Here is a 17,625-nt window from a genome sequence, read left to right as displayed (position 1 = left end):
AAAAGAGCCACAGAAGACCATCTATTAAATCAAATCAAAAAAGAAGAACAGATGGCTGATGAGGAGCTTCAAACATCTTCAAAGCTCAAGATGGAGTATCAAGATGAGGGATCTGTCACACATGAGGAGATTCAAGAAGAAACTTTTAACAAAATTTCTGGCCTTGTTACCTCAGGGGATGTAAACTCTTTTATCAAAAATGAAGAGGGTTCTGTAATGATGACCACCAGCAAAGGGGGGGCTCATCCAGGAGGGAGTGAGTTACTATCTGTTCAAAATCAGAACGAAACCATGATGGCTGAAGTCGAGAATGAAGACTGTAAAATCTGTGCAGGAACAGTGGAGACTCTGAGCGAGAGGAATGAACCGCCTCCAGCCCAGTCCCAACATCCTTTGAACAACAGTCTGCAGAAAGAGTCTCTATTAGACATGAGTGATACCATTCACTACAGACATCCAAAAGAGAAAACAGAGCACAATACAAAAGAGGAAACGTGTGAGGTGATGCCAGTTTTACATGAATACTCTTCAGCAAAAGTCACTGATGCTGATAGTCAAAGGGAGTCATTGAGGCCTTATTTACAAATGGAAACAACTGAAACAACTACACATAAAGAATTAGACACAGATTCTTCATCATATCCAGTCTTATCCACTGAACCAAGCACTATTTTGGAGAAGCTACTGAGGAGAAGCAGAAAGGAGGCAAACCCAGATATTTCTAAAATAAAAGAAGTTGACATTGACCATAAAGACATCACAGATGTTCCTATGGAGCCGAATGCAAAGAGCATACTTGACAGTCCAGCAATACAGCTATCCACTGATATGAATGATGAGACAGAATCTGACAAACATGGGATTAAAACACCCTCTACAGAGTCAAACTTTGCATCAAATGATCACCACATTCAGGGCATGGAAATGAAACAGACAGACACTGATGACAATGTGACCTCAGGAGGATTTTGCTTCCAGCCTGACAACAGTGTGGGTGAGAACGCACTTAGAAAATTGCATTATTTGAAAGCTGATTGTCAGAGTTCAGAGAAGAATGCCAAGTCTACAAAGGCTCCAGCCAAGGAGGTGATGGAGATAAAGACAAATATTCATCACTCTAAAATCCCATCTTCAGATAACATACAAGCAGATGTTTCATATGAAAGGACATCATGTCATGTGAGTGGTGTGATCGCTGAGGAATCTACACCTTCCTCAGTGTCTGATGCAAAGTCTCCACCCACAAAAAGTGATGGGGAAATTGCTGTCACAAGCTGTTCACCTACTACTGAGACAGACACCAGTAGTCCACAAAGAAACAGTGATAGTCAGACAAAAGCTGATCTGCAGTTATCCGGCTCTGAGAGGGCAGATACTCAGTCTGTGAGAAGAAAGAAGGTGATGGACTCCACTGAGAACAGTGCTGCAACAGATGTGAATACTGGCTCAGTTTTGGTTACAGACAGAAGAGTAATCTCAGAGAAAAGCCGCCAGGTCACAACCAACTCAAAACAGGATCTTCAAAAGAGACTTAGCACAGACAATCCAATACCAAACCAATCTGATAAGAGACTGGTCAAGGAGAGAGAGGACAGTGTTCCAGAGAGAGACAAATCCCACAACACTTCCAAATCTAGGCCTGTGTCAGAACTCATAAAGGAGACCATTCAGCTGCATGAAAAGCTACAGAACCAGGACCGACCAAAGCCTGCGGAAGTCAAGACTGAAGAGCAGGGCCAGTCTGTGAAAGTAGCCCAGATGAAGGCAGCTTTCGACTCCGCTCAGAAATCCCCAGACAAGGCAATTGAAAGAAAGCCATCAGTGAAAAAAGGTAAGGCTAAATCTAACTTACTGTAATATGTACAGTAATCGGCAGTATCAAATAAATAGAAACTGCTGGGAGGATGCAGAGAACACACTATGAAAAAATGGGTGTTAGTCAAGTTTGCCCTGCGATGTCACCACAAACACTTACATCTACACTAATCTCCTAGACTGAAGGAGGGGAAAAAATAGCTTTGATGATGGAATGCAGCTGTTGTCTGCTGTCAGGAGTCTCTATGACTCTGAATCTGTGAAATAACGCCATCTTGTGGAGCTGTAGTAAGCTGTTGGTACATTGTGTTCTTCATGACCATTGAAAATCAAATAATTTCAATTGAAATTTAAAAATAATATCTAGAGCAGTAGCACTGTACAATTGTTTCAGTCACAAACTGTATAACTTTTTTTGTGAAGCATCTGTATGCAATAGGAAATAAAACAGCATCTAGGAATTATTTTATCACAGATTAATCCATAATCTTTAGTGACTGTGTCCATGAATGTGCCCCCACTCACTCACAATTGGACATGCACATACTCAATTATCATCGGCTGTATATCATTTCTATATTATGGATCCTCCTGGCTCATACAGTTGCTGTCATACAATTTAGATGTATGTGTATTTCTCCTAGAAAGGACCAAGAATCCTAATTAATAAACAAATGTCGAATTTTGATTATCTGTATGTTATAACAATAACAAATAGAATGAACACAAGAATAAGACAACGATACCAGAAAAGGTTAAAATGCCAAAAACAATCTACCGTTAAACACTTTGATTGTCTATGAACACATTTCACTCCGATTGGCTGTTGGAGATGTCCTTCAAAATTCGCTGGTCCAATGAGCGCCTGCCAAGCCAAACGAGGGGTCGGGACTAGCGTTGGAGTAGGGAAAGAGCTCAGAGAGCGAGTGGTGTCAGCACGCAGCGGCGGCACTGGTAGAGGGAGGAGGAATCAATCAGGATAAGCGTTGGGATTTTGTTTTATTATTCGGGTTTCGGAAAGACGTTTATTTTCCTCTCAGAAGGTAGGTCGAAGATTATGTAATTTGATTCAAAGCTTTGAAGTTATTTTCCTCCCTTAATGTGTCTGGAGCGGTTTTCGTACGTCCACCTACAGCAGCCCAGACAGGAAAGTGCATGCGCCAGCTAAAATGAATCGGGATATAATGTGAATGTTTTTTTTAGCTAGCACTAGCCTTTGCCGGCCGTTGACTGGCTCAGCCCAAAAGTTCCAACAAAGAATAACCAAATAAATGATTGCTTTCATAAAAGTTTTTATGATTTGTGGTGCTAGGTGGGTTTCGTGGAGAATTGAAGACGTGAAATGGGCTGTTGTACGTTATTGGGGTGGGGTAGCTTCACTACAGTGCGGCAGGAAAACTTATCTCCGAAACGATAGAGCCACATAGACGGACGAGCAGGGAGAACAACCGCGCCCTGGCCCCTGGTGTCTTTCATTGGCGTAAATATAGGTTCTTCAACCTGAACAATAGGTTATGAACCTAAAAGTATACACAGATGAAATTTTATTTGCACAAGACTATGTGTGGCAATGCGCCCTATTTGATTAAATACAAAATGTTCATCCAGATGCCAGGTTCAGGTTTGACCCACTAACACACTGGTCGCAGTGAAGAAGCGGCCGAAGCTTCCATGTTTCCCAAGAAAGGCAAAGCACCAGCCCCGATTGTTTGGTTATAAAAATGTAGAGCAATTATGTATAATATGTATATATAGTAGCAGACATGGACATAAAATGTGGCTGCACCCGGCTTATAAATGGCGGCGACAATCAGCATTATGCTGACAGCTGTTTATAATTACAGCAAAGGACATGTGTTTGGTTTAATTATGTTAAAATTAAATTGCATGACGTGTATTCACACTTTATTGTCTGATTAGAATAGTAAGGTAGAACTAAAACTAATCAAAGTCTCCACAACTGGCTCTCACATGTCGTAATTAAAATGGGTTTGCACATTAGCGAGGCTCTGATTCAAAGATCAACAGCTTTTGGCTTGTCCTTTCCGGAGTCGCCACAGCGGCATGAGTTTTCTTAGTTTTTTTTATTTTTTTTACGCCGGATCCAGCAATTTCGGCCCTTGATGGCACACTAACAATGGCAGAGCACCACTTGGTGAGGTGGGTTTCGAACCCGCGGTCTTCTGTATCAAATTTATTATCAAATCCTTGAACTTACATAGCTACAACAACAGTATATTTAGAAGTTTTGATTGATAATGTTTCTGAATTTAGATAACTTTTTTCCCCTCTTCTAATCAGTCAATGGCTGATTGCTTTTGGTCACACGTAATATGAAATAAACTCATCCTTAAAATTTGAGTTTGGAGCTGCAAATAGTGCAATTTTCCAAATCCCAAACCCATTCTCCATGGAAAAGTTGTATGTAAGAAAGATTGGTCCAGAACTGAAATTTGTAGGAACACAAAAGCTTGATGGCCCCTTCTGACTTGGAAGATACATATATAGTATCTGCTTTCAGGCGCTAGTGGCTTACTGATTATCCAGAAAGCCCTCTGTGTGACCCCTCGTTTGAATGTCACCACCAGCGCATTTGCTTACTCGCAACAATAGGTCAGTTTGATTTTCTAATGACCATGGTTAGTGTGCCAAAAGGGCAGCATGATTTGCATATTTGCTCCCTGTGTTGCTCTGGTGTTTAATCAGCTTTGGAGCTGAAGGAGTTCCTCTCACTGTGGGATGTAGAGCAGGTAAAGGCTGACAGAGGGACCCTAGTGTCCACAGGCAAAGGTATTACAGCAGTTTTTTGGGTTTGGTCACCATTCTAGGTACTTCAACTGCTGCTGATTGTACTGCAGTACAAGGTTATTAGAAGGAAGTGGGTCAGGAAGCAGAGGGACACCAAGCATGAGATGTGAGGTAGTGTTCCTGTCAGCTGCAGCAAGACACACTTGTGGGCTATGCTTTGACTGTATTTTAAACATTTGATAGATTATTCGTCATTGCAGATTGAGGTATTATTATGTATTAAAAGTGTATACAAATAGTGGTTCGGGTTGGGACTTTGTTTTGTGGGCTAAAGAATGTGTACATTAGATATAAAGTAGATTATGGTGTTGTAGTTTATATTGCACATGCTAGTTCTCGTATCACTCCGCGAAAAATTGTAAGCATCTTGGATTTAGAAATTGCATTCTTTTAACATATGTGACAGCTGTTTGTTTTCATCTTAGCCTGTACAAGATGTTAGGAGTCCAAACTTTTAAGCCTTTTCTCCAGAAACCTTCAAAGCTTGTAAATGTAACAGAATCACAATATCCATCCAGCTATCTGCTTAGAATTTTAGTGTTATTATTGTCTGGAACATGTATTTTACACAGTAAGAAATTAAAACTGAAACAACTTTGTGAAAGATGCATCAGTTAAAAAAAGATAACATAGTTTTAACTAACATTTATCTGGAAAATAAGCTATGCATATTTATTTAAAATGCACAGCTATGTTTGATATAATAGAAAAACATTCTCTTGTAATGTCCATTATAGATGAAGTTCAGATGTGCATATTTTGTTGAACCGCCATATTTAGTTAAGCAATTTTGGCAGATGCATACAGTTTATTTCTACTTCTGGTCTTTCCCACTGCAGCTGACACATTGTCATTTGTTCATTGGGGATGAGGGAAGTAGTTGATCAGAAGGAGGAAGGTTACAAAAGTCACATGCGACATGAAAGCACTTATAAAAACTAGAGATTTCCTGTTGTGAGTGATTTTATGGGGTTTAAAGCTTTTAAATCTTGATTTTTAAGTTGGGTATTAAGCCTTTATGTCTCACAGCACAGAGTGATCACAGTGATATAGTGACCACAGGAAGGGGGTTATCCCTTAACCATAGTTCAAAGTATGCATTAGGCATAGTTTCAGCAAATTTGTTTTCTACATTGCCTGGATCTAAACAAGCTGTCCTTTTTTTGCTTAAGGAAGATGGCAAAACTGTTTGAGTTCGGTTGTTAATGAATATTTTAAAAGTCGCACAAAGTACATTCTATTGACAAGTTGCATTAGTTCAGGGATTTGAATTAGTTCAGGAATTGGAACTGATATTTTGTTCTGTACGTATGTTACCTGGAACTGAGTTTCAGCCACATTGCCCTTATGTCTGAAAATGTCTTTTCCTCCACAACATATAAAACAATACAATAACATTCCTTGAAACACTGGTGCATAATATATTGTGCTCCAGTTGTATTTAAATTGAGCAAGTGTTGACGGTATGGTCACTTGGGGTTGAAGAGATGTGAACAAGCACCTTAACTCATTGTTACAAAAAGCAATGGAATGTAGCTGGAGTCTGATTACGCTGGTGGTCCATGGCCTTGGTTACAGGAATGGGATTTAGTTGGTTTCTCATGTGGTCTTGGTAGGGGCAAAAGGCAGCCTGTATATAAAAAGCACTGTGGCAACATCACTGTGTAGTGGGGAAAGGGGTGGCATGAGTATCATAGTGTGGTGGAAAATGCTACTATATCGCAATCCTGCATACATTGTATTCAATACCCCCTATAATGTTGGCCTCAAATTTGTTATATTATACAACCCTGATTCAAAAAAAGTTGGGACGATGTGTAAAACGTAAATAAAAACAAAATGCAATGATTTGCAAATCTCATCAAGCCATATTTTATTCACAATAGAACATAAACAACATATCAGTTGTTGAAACTGAGGCATCTAATGTTTCATGGAAAATGTGAGCTCATTTTGACTTTAATGGCAGCAACACATCTCAAAAACGTTGGAACAGGGCAACAAAAGACTCAAAGTAATTGCCGCAAATGAAGAAATAGAGGAGGATTTGACAACTAATTTGGTTGATTGGCAACAGTTCAGTAACTTGACTTGCTATAAAAGGAACATTACAGAGAGGCAGAGCCCCTTCAATGTAAAGATGGGCAGAGCTTCACCAATCTGTGACAAACTGCATCTAATTACATTGATCAGCAAGAATTCTGCATCTGACAAGAATGGCACAACATTCCAATTCTAAAACTCCAGCAACTGATCTTCTTACCTCCTAGACATTTACAGTTGTTCAAAGAAGAGTGTATGATGAACAATGGTGAACAGTGTGATGTTTACCATTGTTCAACTTTTTTGAGATGTGTTGCTGCCATCAAATTCAAATTGAGCTAACAATTTCCGTTCTATTCTATTGTGAATAAAATATGGGTTGATGAGATTTGCATATCATTGCATTTTGTTTTTATTTACGTTTTGCACATCGTTCTAACTTTTTTTTTTTGAATTGGGGTTGTACTTCTATTTGTGGCCAGCTGTTGCCTGTACTACAGATGCTTGCAGCCAAATTGCAGTAAAGCCACTTGTTTGTTCGTGATAAGCAAAAACAAATGAAAGAATTGCAAAACTAGATGTGGAGCAGATCTATTGCGAAACATGGCTTTGTCTTGTTTTGTTTACTGACTGTGTGTATCCCTAAAGAGCTTTATGTATGCTAGTGATCTCAGGCTAAGGGATTTAAGGTGTGCTGCCCGAATATGTTATGAACTTGACAAATGAGAACATGAATGCACAAATACACTTTTGCGTTTGGTTTTAAATGTCATGTCATTACAGTTTGACAATGTATAGAATTAATTAGGTTAACTACTTTTTTTTTTTTTTATTTAAAAATGTTTTTAATGATATGTGACTGTAAGTAATCCTCACATTTCTGTTGTTGTTGCACAGACTTTTGTTTTTTGGGGGGGGTTTTTTGCCCTTCCTGACGCAACCCTCCCCAATTTCTACCAGGCTTGGACCGGCACTGCACAGCTGGGGAGGGGAATGGGCTGTTAGGGTTTCAGTGTCTTGGGACACTTCGATTTATAGCCAGGGCCGGAGATCGAACCACTTACCCTTTGGTCCGTGGACCTGCCTTTACCCACTGAGCTACAGCCGCCCCCAATTCATGCAGATAGACTAAAATTGTAATTTGTCCAGAACACAAATAAAAATGAAATTAAAGGTGTAGTAGGGCTGTATTGCTCATCCCTACTGTAAAGTAGATACTAGTACTCTGTGTAGTAAGTTTGTGTGGTGAAGACTGTTCTGAATTCTGTGGCTTCTCCCTCCCACTCATCCAGCTTTTTGAATGGGGTTTTAATGTTCGGTCACATCACACTTTGAAGCACAGAGCATCAGTGATTGTTTACCAACCCAACAATGAGGTGATGAACCTAAAAAGGCTGTCTATATACTTTGTACTGACAATCAATCATTTAAGCTACGACTGTTAAAAGCCATCGTCTTTGGAGATCACATAGCTGCATTAGATAAAGGGTTGTAATTCAGATTATAGTGATTATCTGCAATAGAAATAATCTTTTATGGTCCAATGGTTGTAGCGCAGCAGTTTAGTAAATCTTGTCCTTAAGTTTACTCTCCAAACTGAAGCCTCTGTTTCTGTAATCTCTTTACACAATAATTATTTACAACAGTCATGTCTTTATTATCAAGGTTACGCATTAATATGCAAGAACTACTTAATTCAAAAACGCTTAAATGATTTAAAATAAATTTGGACATTGTCAACTCCATTTCCATACAATTCCATACAATTTCCTAAAGGGTAGAAATATCTATTATTTGATACACATAACAAGACTGTTTTTTGTGACTTATTTATTTTGTATTAATTGGGTTTTTTTTTTAAACAATGAGAACCTGAACCACATAATTAATGTTATTTAAAGTCAGAAAAGTGGAGTATCACTCCCAGATGTGATTGAGGATGAGGAGAGTTAAAAAAAACAAACAAAAAACTGTGCCACACTGGTTAAATATTTCCACAAACTGGGAGCCTCCTCTTGTTCTGCATATCACAGTCAACTCTCTGTTCAGGAGGCAATAAGATACAGATAAGAACTGTTGTTTTTATATGATTTGCTCTACAGATGCTTGAAGAGTTTCTGCTTGAATTAGGGCTGGTTTAGTGACCTGTAAATCACAGGAGAGTGAGACTGACTAGCATCACATTACCCCCAAGGTGTGTCTCTACATCTCAGGGTTAAGACAAAGGCTGTCAGAGTGGTGCCAACCTTCACTGCTGCAACACAGACCCTGCTCATATTACGTGCAGATGGCTTGCATACATGCAGATTGATTATTATGATATTGATGTTTGGAAGGACTTACAGCATGTAAATTGTATATATTTTTCAGTTTAGATCATAGTCATTTGGCTTTTTTTTTTTCCCCTTAGAAACAGCTTTTGTAATTGTTGGGGAGAATAAATACAGTATTCTGTCCTAGATGAGGAAATGCATGCTCCAGTTGTCATGCTTCTAATATTTTATGTTTTTATATTGAATAGGATTGTGTTTACTATTATTTTGTGTGGCTTTTTATGTAGGGAAGTTGGCTGTTTGGACAGGAACTCTGCTAGTTTTGAGCTTTGACCTTTACCAAGGTTCCAGTTACAGAGTTCTTATAGTAAAAAGGCTCTAAAAGACATGACCACTGCTTGTAATATTCAAATTCATGCTACAGCTGGTTTTCCTCTCCTATACTCACAACACAAACATCTAAGCTTGGTATAAGTGCAGGTATGTGTGTCACTGCATTGATTTTACATCCAGGAGGTGTTAAGTTTTACACATTAATAACATTGTAAAAATTAATAGCTATATTGGTGCTGCAATCCTGGTGGAATTGCAAATAATGACTAATGATGATGGCTGCAGCGACCAATTGATCTAGTAGAGATAAAGTATAGTGTGGCTGCAGATGTTTGTACGTGCCCAGATTGATCTTTATAAAGTTCCACTGCAATGGTGTCTTACTCTGCTGCTTTTAGCTCTGTTAAGCAGACTAGTTTGTTCTGTGTTTGGAAAGGCTCATTTTTGAGTCAAGTGTATCAACAATAGCCTTTATTCGGCAAACATAAAACTGCACTGCACCTTATTTGATCGGTTGCCCTTGGGATTTGTCGTCTTTTTTTTGTAACCGCTCTGAAAATTACAGATTACATCTAAATAATCTGCTAAAATCAGTTTACATTTCAGGTGAGAAATAGGCCAAGCAGTCATGCTTCATCTATACTTACATCCAAGTTGTCAATCTTCAGCTAAAAGTCCAAAAATATTCCTGTTTCTCATCATGTTTTTAACCTATTCCAGGAGTTTTGTGCTTAGTTTGGCTTTCAAGACTCTAAATGTGATTATGGTTTAACAGTTGTTTGCATTATAAGTAACATTTTTAGACATTACAGTAGTATTGCTTTTTTTTTTTTTTTTTTTTTTTAACATTGGTTGGTATTATCCTGATGTTGCTAAGCAGCATGTCTCTGTTACTAAACATGACTTGGAGACAGATTCCAACAAACCAAACACCCATTGCCAATGGGATAAAGTGGATTTTGTTCTATGTTTACTTTGAAACAAAATGTGTTCCTTGTTACTTTGAGGTGATCCCTTGCCTCACCTGTTTTAGACAAGATGAAGCCTATTTCTCAGCTCAAATACTCTCTCAAAGAATAGCATGTCCTGAGAGAAGAGTTGGTCTTTACTGTATGTCAACACTGACAGGCCAGTGACCTGTTAAGGGTGTAACCTGCCTCTCCCCCAATGATAGCTGGTATCAGCTGCAGCACCCCCAAAACCTTTAACTGGATAAGCAGCTTAGATAATGGATGTATGGGTGTTGAGGAGCTTTGTCAAAAAACTGTTTCACGACCTTGCCTTTCATAAATGCAGCTACAACACACTACAGAGCAGAAATGACTCTAATAGATTACTTCTACCTGCAGTCTAAATTGCTAATAAGCTAGCAATTACCTCATGAATACAGTATTTCCTTGCTCCTTATTTTCTTTTCTTTTTTTCCTTTCCATTTTAGGAAAGAGCGCTCACTCTAGAGAAGAAAACTTATGGTTACCTTAGACAACAGTAGAGACTTGAACAATTAGCCTATCAAACACTCACAAACTGTAAATTTAAGATGTATGCCAAATAAAAATTTCTTCAAATTGCTTGTTTACCCTAGTATCTTTATTAAGATGCCCTTTACCCAGTGTTTTTGGAGCTTTTTATTAAGAGAAAGCTGGGAAAGAGGGGAAGACATCATGAGGGTGCTGATAGTCATTGACCGGTATTTTCAGACACTGTAAATAATTCTTTGCTTAGTAGTTAAATAACATTTTAAGGTAAACTTTCAATGTGCCTCCAATGAATTTGCAGCTATGAATTTGTAGTGTACAAAAAAATATGTAATACAGACCATTTGACAACTCATATCAGACCTAGATCTAAGGCCTATGTAAATTCACAAACTTTGATTTTGTGTGATCAAATGCAGCCCTTAATTATTTTGAATAGGGGAAATGCGCCAGAAATGGCCAACACTGGGGGAAGTCTGATCTGATTCACCTTTTTCAGCATGTCATCTGGTGTCATCTGGCAAGGTGCTGCATTGGCCAGTAAGCTTTTTATAAGTGCATATTCTAGGTGCATTACTTCATAAAGCTTTTCTTTCTTTTCTTTTCTTAACTGTTTTTCTACTTATCTTGAGATTGTCATGACCACATAGGAAACACTTCCCACTGCTATAATGTTCCAGAGTTGTACAGTCCTTTCTGTGAGTGTTACAATCTACATTGCTGTGTTTTGTTGTTTAATAAGCTTTAAACACATGAAACTATCTCTCCAGACCTCCCAGATCGTATTTTGTTTTGTCTCCATGGTACACAAAATGACATACCCCTTGCCAACATAGCAATTTGCATTGTTTTAACATAGGGTACATTTCTGTGTAAATCCAGCTTTAGACTGTGATGTGCATTCATTCACATATGGTACACACAGTTCCTCATTCATGATTGCTGGTACTCTGTGTGTACTGTGCAAATAGAGTTCCTAACTAAAATCAGATATGAGTTTCATAGTCAGAAGGACAATTCCACAAGACAAAATGCATTAATATTCACAGCAATAAGTTATGGTCCTTCAACAGAATGAAAACCTGCAAAAGGCAGTAGGTTTACATTACATCAACTGTCTCCCACTAGACAGGAAGCTGAAATAGTTGTCTGTTCACATGTAACTTCTAACCCCAGCCAAGCTATGTGACTTGTCTGAAGTTCTAATGGAAAGTAAACTAGCCTCACCCCTCATGAGTAAAGTCTTGAGTGTTGTCCTACACTACAATCATGTTACTGTAAAGAAGAACTTGAAAAGTAACTCAAGTGGTAGAATGTTTTTCTCAGCAGTAACACAATTGGCTTTGGCATGTTACATAAATCATTGTCTTTAGTCATCTTTGTCAGAGTATCTATTTCTTGTCTTTAAAGTTATTAAAGACCCTTTCTAGATTAATTGTAATCAGTTTCCTATTCAAATTCACTTCTCATCTCATCAAGATATATTTAGAGGAGCACTTGAAGAATGTTATGTTATAGAAAAATGAACTGTTAGGTTTGATTCAAGCAAGTTTGTTTTGCAGGTAACTGTCAATGTTTGGAAATACCAGAAATTAACAGATGTAATGTCTGCTATGTTGCACATAAGAGTTGGGCTGTTAGGACACTCCCTTATCCTTACAGGAAGAACTTCCTGCTTGTATTGTGATCCTTGTCCTGTCTGTAGCATGCCATTCAAGTGTTTCTCGTTCATGCTCATTCTTTCCATCTTGCTCTATTTCTTTCACACACATGCGCATTCACAAAGGAAAACCAACTCCAAAACATGTACAACATCCTGTGCTGTTATTTAGTCATATTGGTGATTCATGCTGGAAATCTGTTACCATGTGCTGTATTCAACAAAGAAAACATTTGAAAAACTTCACAAATCTCTAAAAGCACTCGAGCATTAGTTGCAAGTTAGGTTGGTTGTTTATCTGAAACTAGACTGCTTTCCATTATCTTTAAACGTGATGTGCTTTTGTAAACAGAGCAGTGGGACGGCTTTTGAATGGGGTTGTTTTCCAACTGTCTATCTGAAGATTTTAGCAAAACCAGCTAGTCTGTTTTTATTTTCCTTTGGAAGTGGCTTTTCTAAGTGTGCCCCAGGTAAAGCATGGTGGTATTTAAGATTTTGTGATATTTTGCAATACGGGTTAGAAGAAACCGCTAAGTAGGAAGAAGCATTTGAATTATCTATTATGACTACTTTCTATTACAGTCATATTAATTCACTCCCCCCTTTAGAATAATAAAATTTTCAAAATTTTGTTTGCATGCGTTAGAGTAAACATCTGTGGTTTATGTTCCTTAAAAAAACACCTGAGCTATTGTACTCTATTGTATGTGCTACTGTATCTAAACTTGTGTCCAATCTACAATGTGGATAGATAATTCACCTCTTTAAACCTTTCTGCACCGTGATGCCCAGAAATACCTGGGAGACCTTTGGAGTAGCAAACAAAACACCCTTAGAGCGAGAGTCAAACATATCTGCAAAGGGAATTTGTTAATTTAAAAAAAAAAAAAATAAAACTTACACAGCAACTTGGGTCTGTTTCTAGAGCTTTGCTTTGAGTGTCTAGATGAAATTTTTTGTATTCTAACATCTGTTATGTAGCCTAACTAGTTATTCTAACAATTTAAAATTGCTAAGTGATGTGAAATCCTCTGTCTGCCTTTCCCACAGATATGAGACGAGTTGTACGGCAGAGCAAATTCCGTCATGTCTTTGGCCAGGCGGTGAAGAATGACCAATGCTATGACGACATCCGGGTTTCAAGGGTCACATGGGACAGTGCTTTCTGTGCAGTCAACCCTAAATTTGTTGCCATAATTATTGAAGCCAGTGGTGGTGGAGCTTTCCTTGTTCTCCCTCATCACAAGGTAAGTTATGGTGTCTGATATAGCCGTTGTGGGCAATCTGTGGCTTAGGACATAGACTGTTTACCAATTTCAGGTTAGGAAATGTGATTAGTGGCTTGTCCACTTGTCCAAATGCCTAAGGATAAGACACTGAACCTCATGTTGTCCTCATTGTATATTTGCTAATTGTAATTGTGCTTAAACAGAGCACATTAGACAGAGCTGACCTCTGAAGGCAACCATATGGATGTAAAAGCATGGTCCTTCATTAGTGTAGTCTGGTTAATATGTGTTTCTGGACTTTTTAAATAATTTCTAATGGTAAATTGATATCAGATACTGTCTTTGACTTTGTTGCACTTTTATTATTATTTTTTTCAGCACTTGTTTCCTCACATCACCTCAGAAAACAGAGCAGATTAATTCTAATGAATAGTAACATTACAAAATGCATGTTTACTCCCACTACTGATATGCTTAAGAAAACAATTTGTTGGTGAAGTGTACATATATAACTTTAGAGTAAAGCTTTCATCAGGAAAGACCTAAGTAAACCAAAACACATAAGAGTTCAAATAAAAATCTTAATGTGTTTGGTGTACAGTATATTGTTTGCATTCAAAACTTCTAACAAACACAGCTGCTGACTTTATGTCAGTGTAACTCTGGATTAATGTTTACCAATGGTCTGGCACACACCCTCAAGTGTAAAACAGAAACTACTGTGAAGCCCTGGAGTGAATACTCTACTGATCATTGCCTTCCTTATAAGGTATTGCTCCACTCCAACTAGAATTACTTTTGGGTTGGGCGAGACCACATTTGAAGAGTGTTTGGTTATAAACAGGTTAGCTGGGTGAACTTATCCCCTCCTTTTTGTTTTAACTCTGTCATAATTGGTGTAATTAAGGTACAGTAGAGGTCAGACCACATCCAACCTTGCCAGAGCATGTCCTTTGAGGTGCATTCCTTAGCATGCCAGAGCATGTCCCTTAGAAAGCCATTGGGTGCAATTGTGGCTTATAGAAGTGAGTTGGTGGCTGCTGATCTTTTTGTTTGGTAGGTCTCAACACGAAGTGACAGAAGTACTACAATACGGTTGACAGATGTAACCTGCGCCTGTAATTGGTGTACATCAGTACCCTTCCATATCATTTGAAAATGCCCTGGCATAGGGAACAGGATCATTTGGCCTGTCATCACACATCTTGCACTTGTCAGCACCTCATTCTACACAGAGCTTCTACTGGAGTAGTCCACACTGCAAACATGACCTTCTTCACACTCCTCTTGCCCTTCTTTCTCTGTCTGTGTGAATGAACTGCCCCCTACATGCCATGCTCCAGTATAGTAATGGTGTGACTTCTGAACAAAGCCTAATTTCACTACTGAATTTAAAACTTCTGACTGAAGCATTTATGTGTAGAGCAGACCTCAGGCATTTTTCTCAATTGAGACATTAAAAAGCTTTCTAGAATTCCTCCCCAATCTTTTCACACACAAGCTGGTAGGCATGACACAGACTACTAAATTCTTTAGATATAGTGTTTTCCTGATTTCAACAAGCAATTGCATTGACAAGCTGAAGTTGTATGATAAATACCATGTTGTTGAAGAATTATTGTGTGGTGTAGATGCTTGGAGTTTTACCAGTGTGTATTGAAACCAAATTAGTTTTACAGTTTAGCCTGATGAGAGGGGTCATTTTGTCAGTTATTTTGGACTTGGAACAAATATCCACAGCTGACAGTAAAGGTCTCAAAAGTGGGGCAAGTCTATACCTTAGGTAAAGGAACACTGCACTGCATTGAATCAATAATGCATAATTGCTCACAGCACCTAACCTTTTACAAAAAAAACAAACAAAAAAGGATGGTGATGTAGTATATTTACAAAATGGCCAGTCAAGAAATTTCAGGCAAACAATAGATTTTCTGTGGCAACTTTGTGTTTTACTTTCTAAGCTTTTGTTAGACTTGTAAATTAAGCTCTGTGCCATATTAGGGGACAATTGAAATTGGAATTACTTAGCTCTCATTTCAATTTTGTTGCAAGGACACATAACTATCCCACTTCTTTCCATCCCTAATGTAGAGATGCACATGTCCAGCTAATCCATCTGCCTGTGCTGTGTTGCTCTTAGTCTCTGTGGGTAGCCAGCTGCTCATGTCCTTTGTCTTACATGACTCCTACCACAGTCCTTTGTCATTACTGCATCATAGGGGGGAGGCAGAAGTGTGACAATGCTCCTCCCCCCTTCACAAGTGCTCAAACTGCACCATCTTTCATCTAGTAACATAAAGGGGGAATTAATTATTTAAATGTTTACCCTTTAAAAAAACATTGTTTTCCCTCTGCTTATAGTTTCATTAGTCAGAATTCCTTGTATCTGAAAATGAATATAAAAGCATCTCTTGGAGTTCATTGCTTGTGATATTGTGAATCTGACACCTGGTCTGTGGTCTGAACCACAATGTAAAAAGTTGATTAATTAGTGTATTAAATAGAAATTACTGGTTTCAAGTGTATTCCTCTTTATTCCTTTAAAACATCTTTACTTTGTGCCCATAATTTTATTGTTGGGTTTGTGATGCTCAGAAACACATGCTTGTTTTTCCATTTATTCTGTATGGGGGAGAACATTTGGACCAGTGTGCATCACTATGATTAACACGGAAGTTGAGGTTAGTATGGACTGCGGGGCCAGTGCAGCAGGCTGATGTGACTCAGCACAACCATGAGTATTGTTGCTTCCCTCTGTCAGGATGCAGATTTATAGGGTATCAGATGTCCAGCTCAGCACATGTCATTCCCTTCCCTCATGCTTTCAGTCTGCCCTTTCTCTTTCTTAGCTGGATGCCTGCTAATGTATTCCCTGATTTCCATATGAAAGAAGCTCTGGGAGTGAATACAGCTGCTAGCAAAGTTTTCAGTTAAATATTCTTGATAATTTCTCTCGGTCTACTCAGCACAAAAGAGAGGGAAGAATCCTTAAATGATTAGATTTTGTTGTTTGCATTGCTTAGTCTTTATTTTTTTTTTTTATTGTAAAAGGCTGGTAAATAATTTTATGCTATCAAGTTGTATCTTTATCTTCCATGCAGACTCTATTTTCTCTGTATTATCAATAGTTTGATCCTTAGGTTTTTCTTAATTTCTTTTTAAGATTCCCTTAAACTATAGTCAAAACACCACATGGTATATTTCTGTATTTAGAAGGCATATTCCACATTAGTTCATCAAATGCTACATCTGTATAGACAGGATGATCAGGTGTTTGATTTGGATTCAGGCCCTCAATGCACCATTCATCATCCTGTGTGCAACCTTTGCTCTTAGTAATGCCTGGGTGTGTGCACAGTGACACATTTCTGTTCTGTCTCGCATACACCACTTTGCCTGCGCAATAAAGCCACACTTTTGACTTTTAGTCACAAATACTCTGATATTATGGTCTTCCCCATACTTTGGTCAGTTTATGTTCCAAGACCTCTGTACTGCTCAGTTAGTTGCCTCTGCCTATGCTGCTTTTGCCGCTCAGTCCTGCTGACTGAAGATTTTACCATATATGGTCATTCACTGCTCCCTGCATGACAGCCTTCCAAGACCATTTCCTCCCTGTACTGCTATTGGCTGCTGCATGCAGTGTCGATACACATGTGAATTCTGGGATAGGCTGAAATATGAAGAGCAGTCAGGATGAGAGAAATGGGTAAGGTCAAATGTTGCCCCTGTTACAGAAGCACTCAATGTATGCAGGTGCCATACTTAAATTATTTCAATGTAATTATTACTGTATACTATTTAGTGTGTTATCTATAACTGTGAGCCCTGCCATACAATAAGTGATGGTGTGCTTTGATTCAATTTCAGCCATTTGATTCAATTATTTGCTGAAGAGGGGCAAATACTGGAGAAACTAACTAATGCAGTCAATAAATGCACCAGCTTGGCAGAAAAAATCTCATATGGATTTTCCTATGGACTGC

The 17,625-nt window shown here is 38.4% G+C and overlaps 1 protein-coding gene across 1 annotated transcript in view; it reads left to right on the top strand.

Moving 5' to 3' along the window:
• Positions 1-2,710: 2,710 nt before the first annotated feature.
• Positions 2,711-17,625, top strand: part of coro1ca (coronin, actin binding protein, 1Ca) — a 32,068-nt gene continuing 17,153 nt past the window's right edge. The window contains exons 1-2 of the mRNA XM_067522388.1: positions 2,711-2,858; positions 13,461-13,657. Coding sequence (XP_067378489.1) covers positions 13,463-13,657 — 195 coding nt within the window. The 5' untranslated portion in view covers positions 2,711-2,858; positions 13,461-13,462. The remainder of the gene's footprint in view (positions 2,859-13,460; positions 13,658-17,625) is intronic.

Source organism: Channa argus, chromosome 11 (genome assembly GCF_033026475.1).
Source record: "Channa argus isolate prfri chromosome 11, Channa argus male v1.0, whole genome shotgun sequence".
NCBI lineage: Eukaryota > Metazoa > Chordata > Actinopteri > Anabantiformes > Channidae > Channa > Channa argus.
This window is presented reverse-complemented; position numbering and strand designations above follow the sequence as displayed.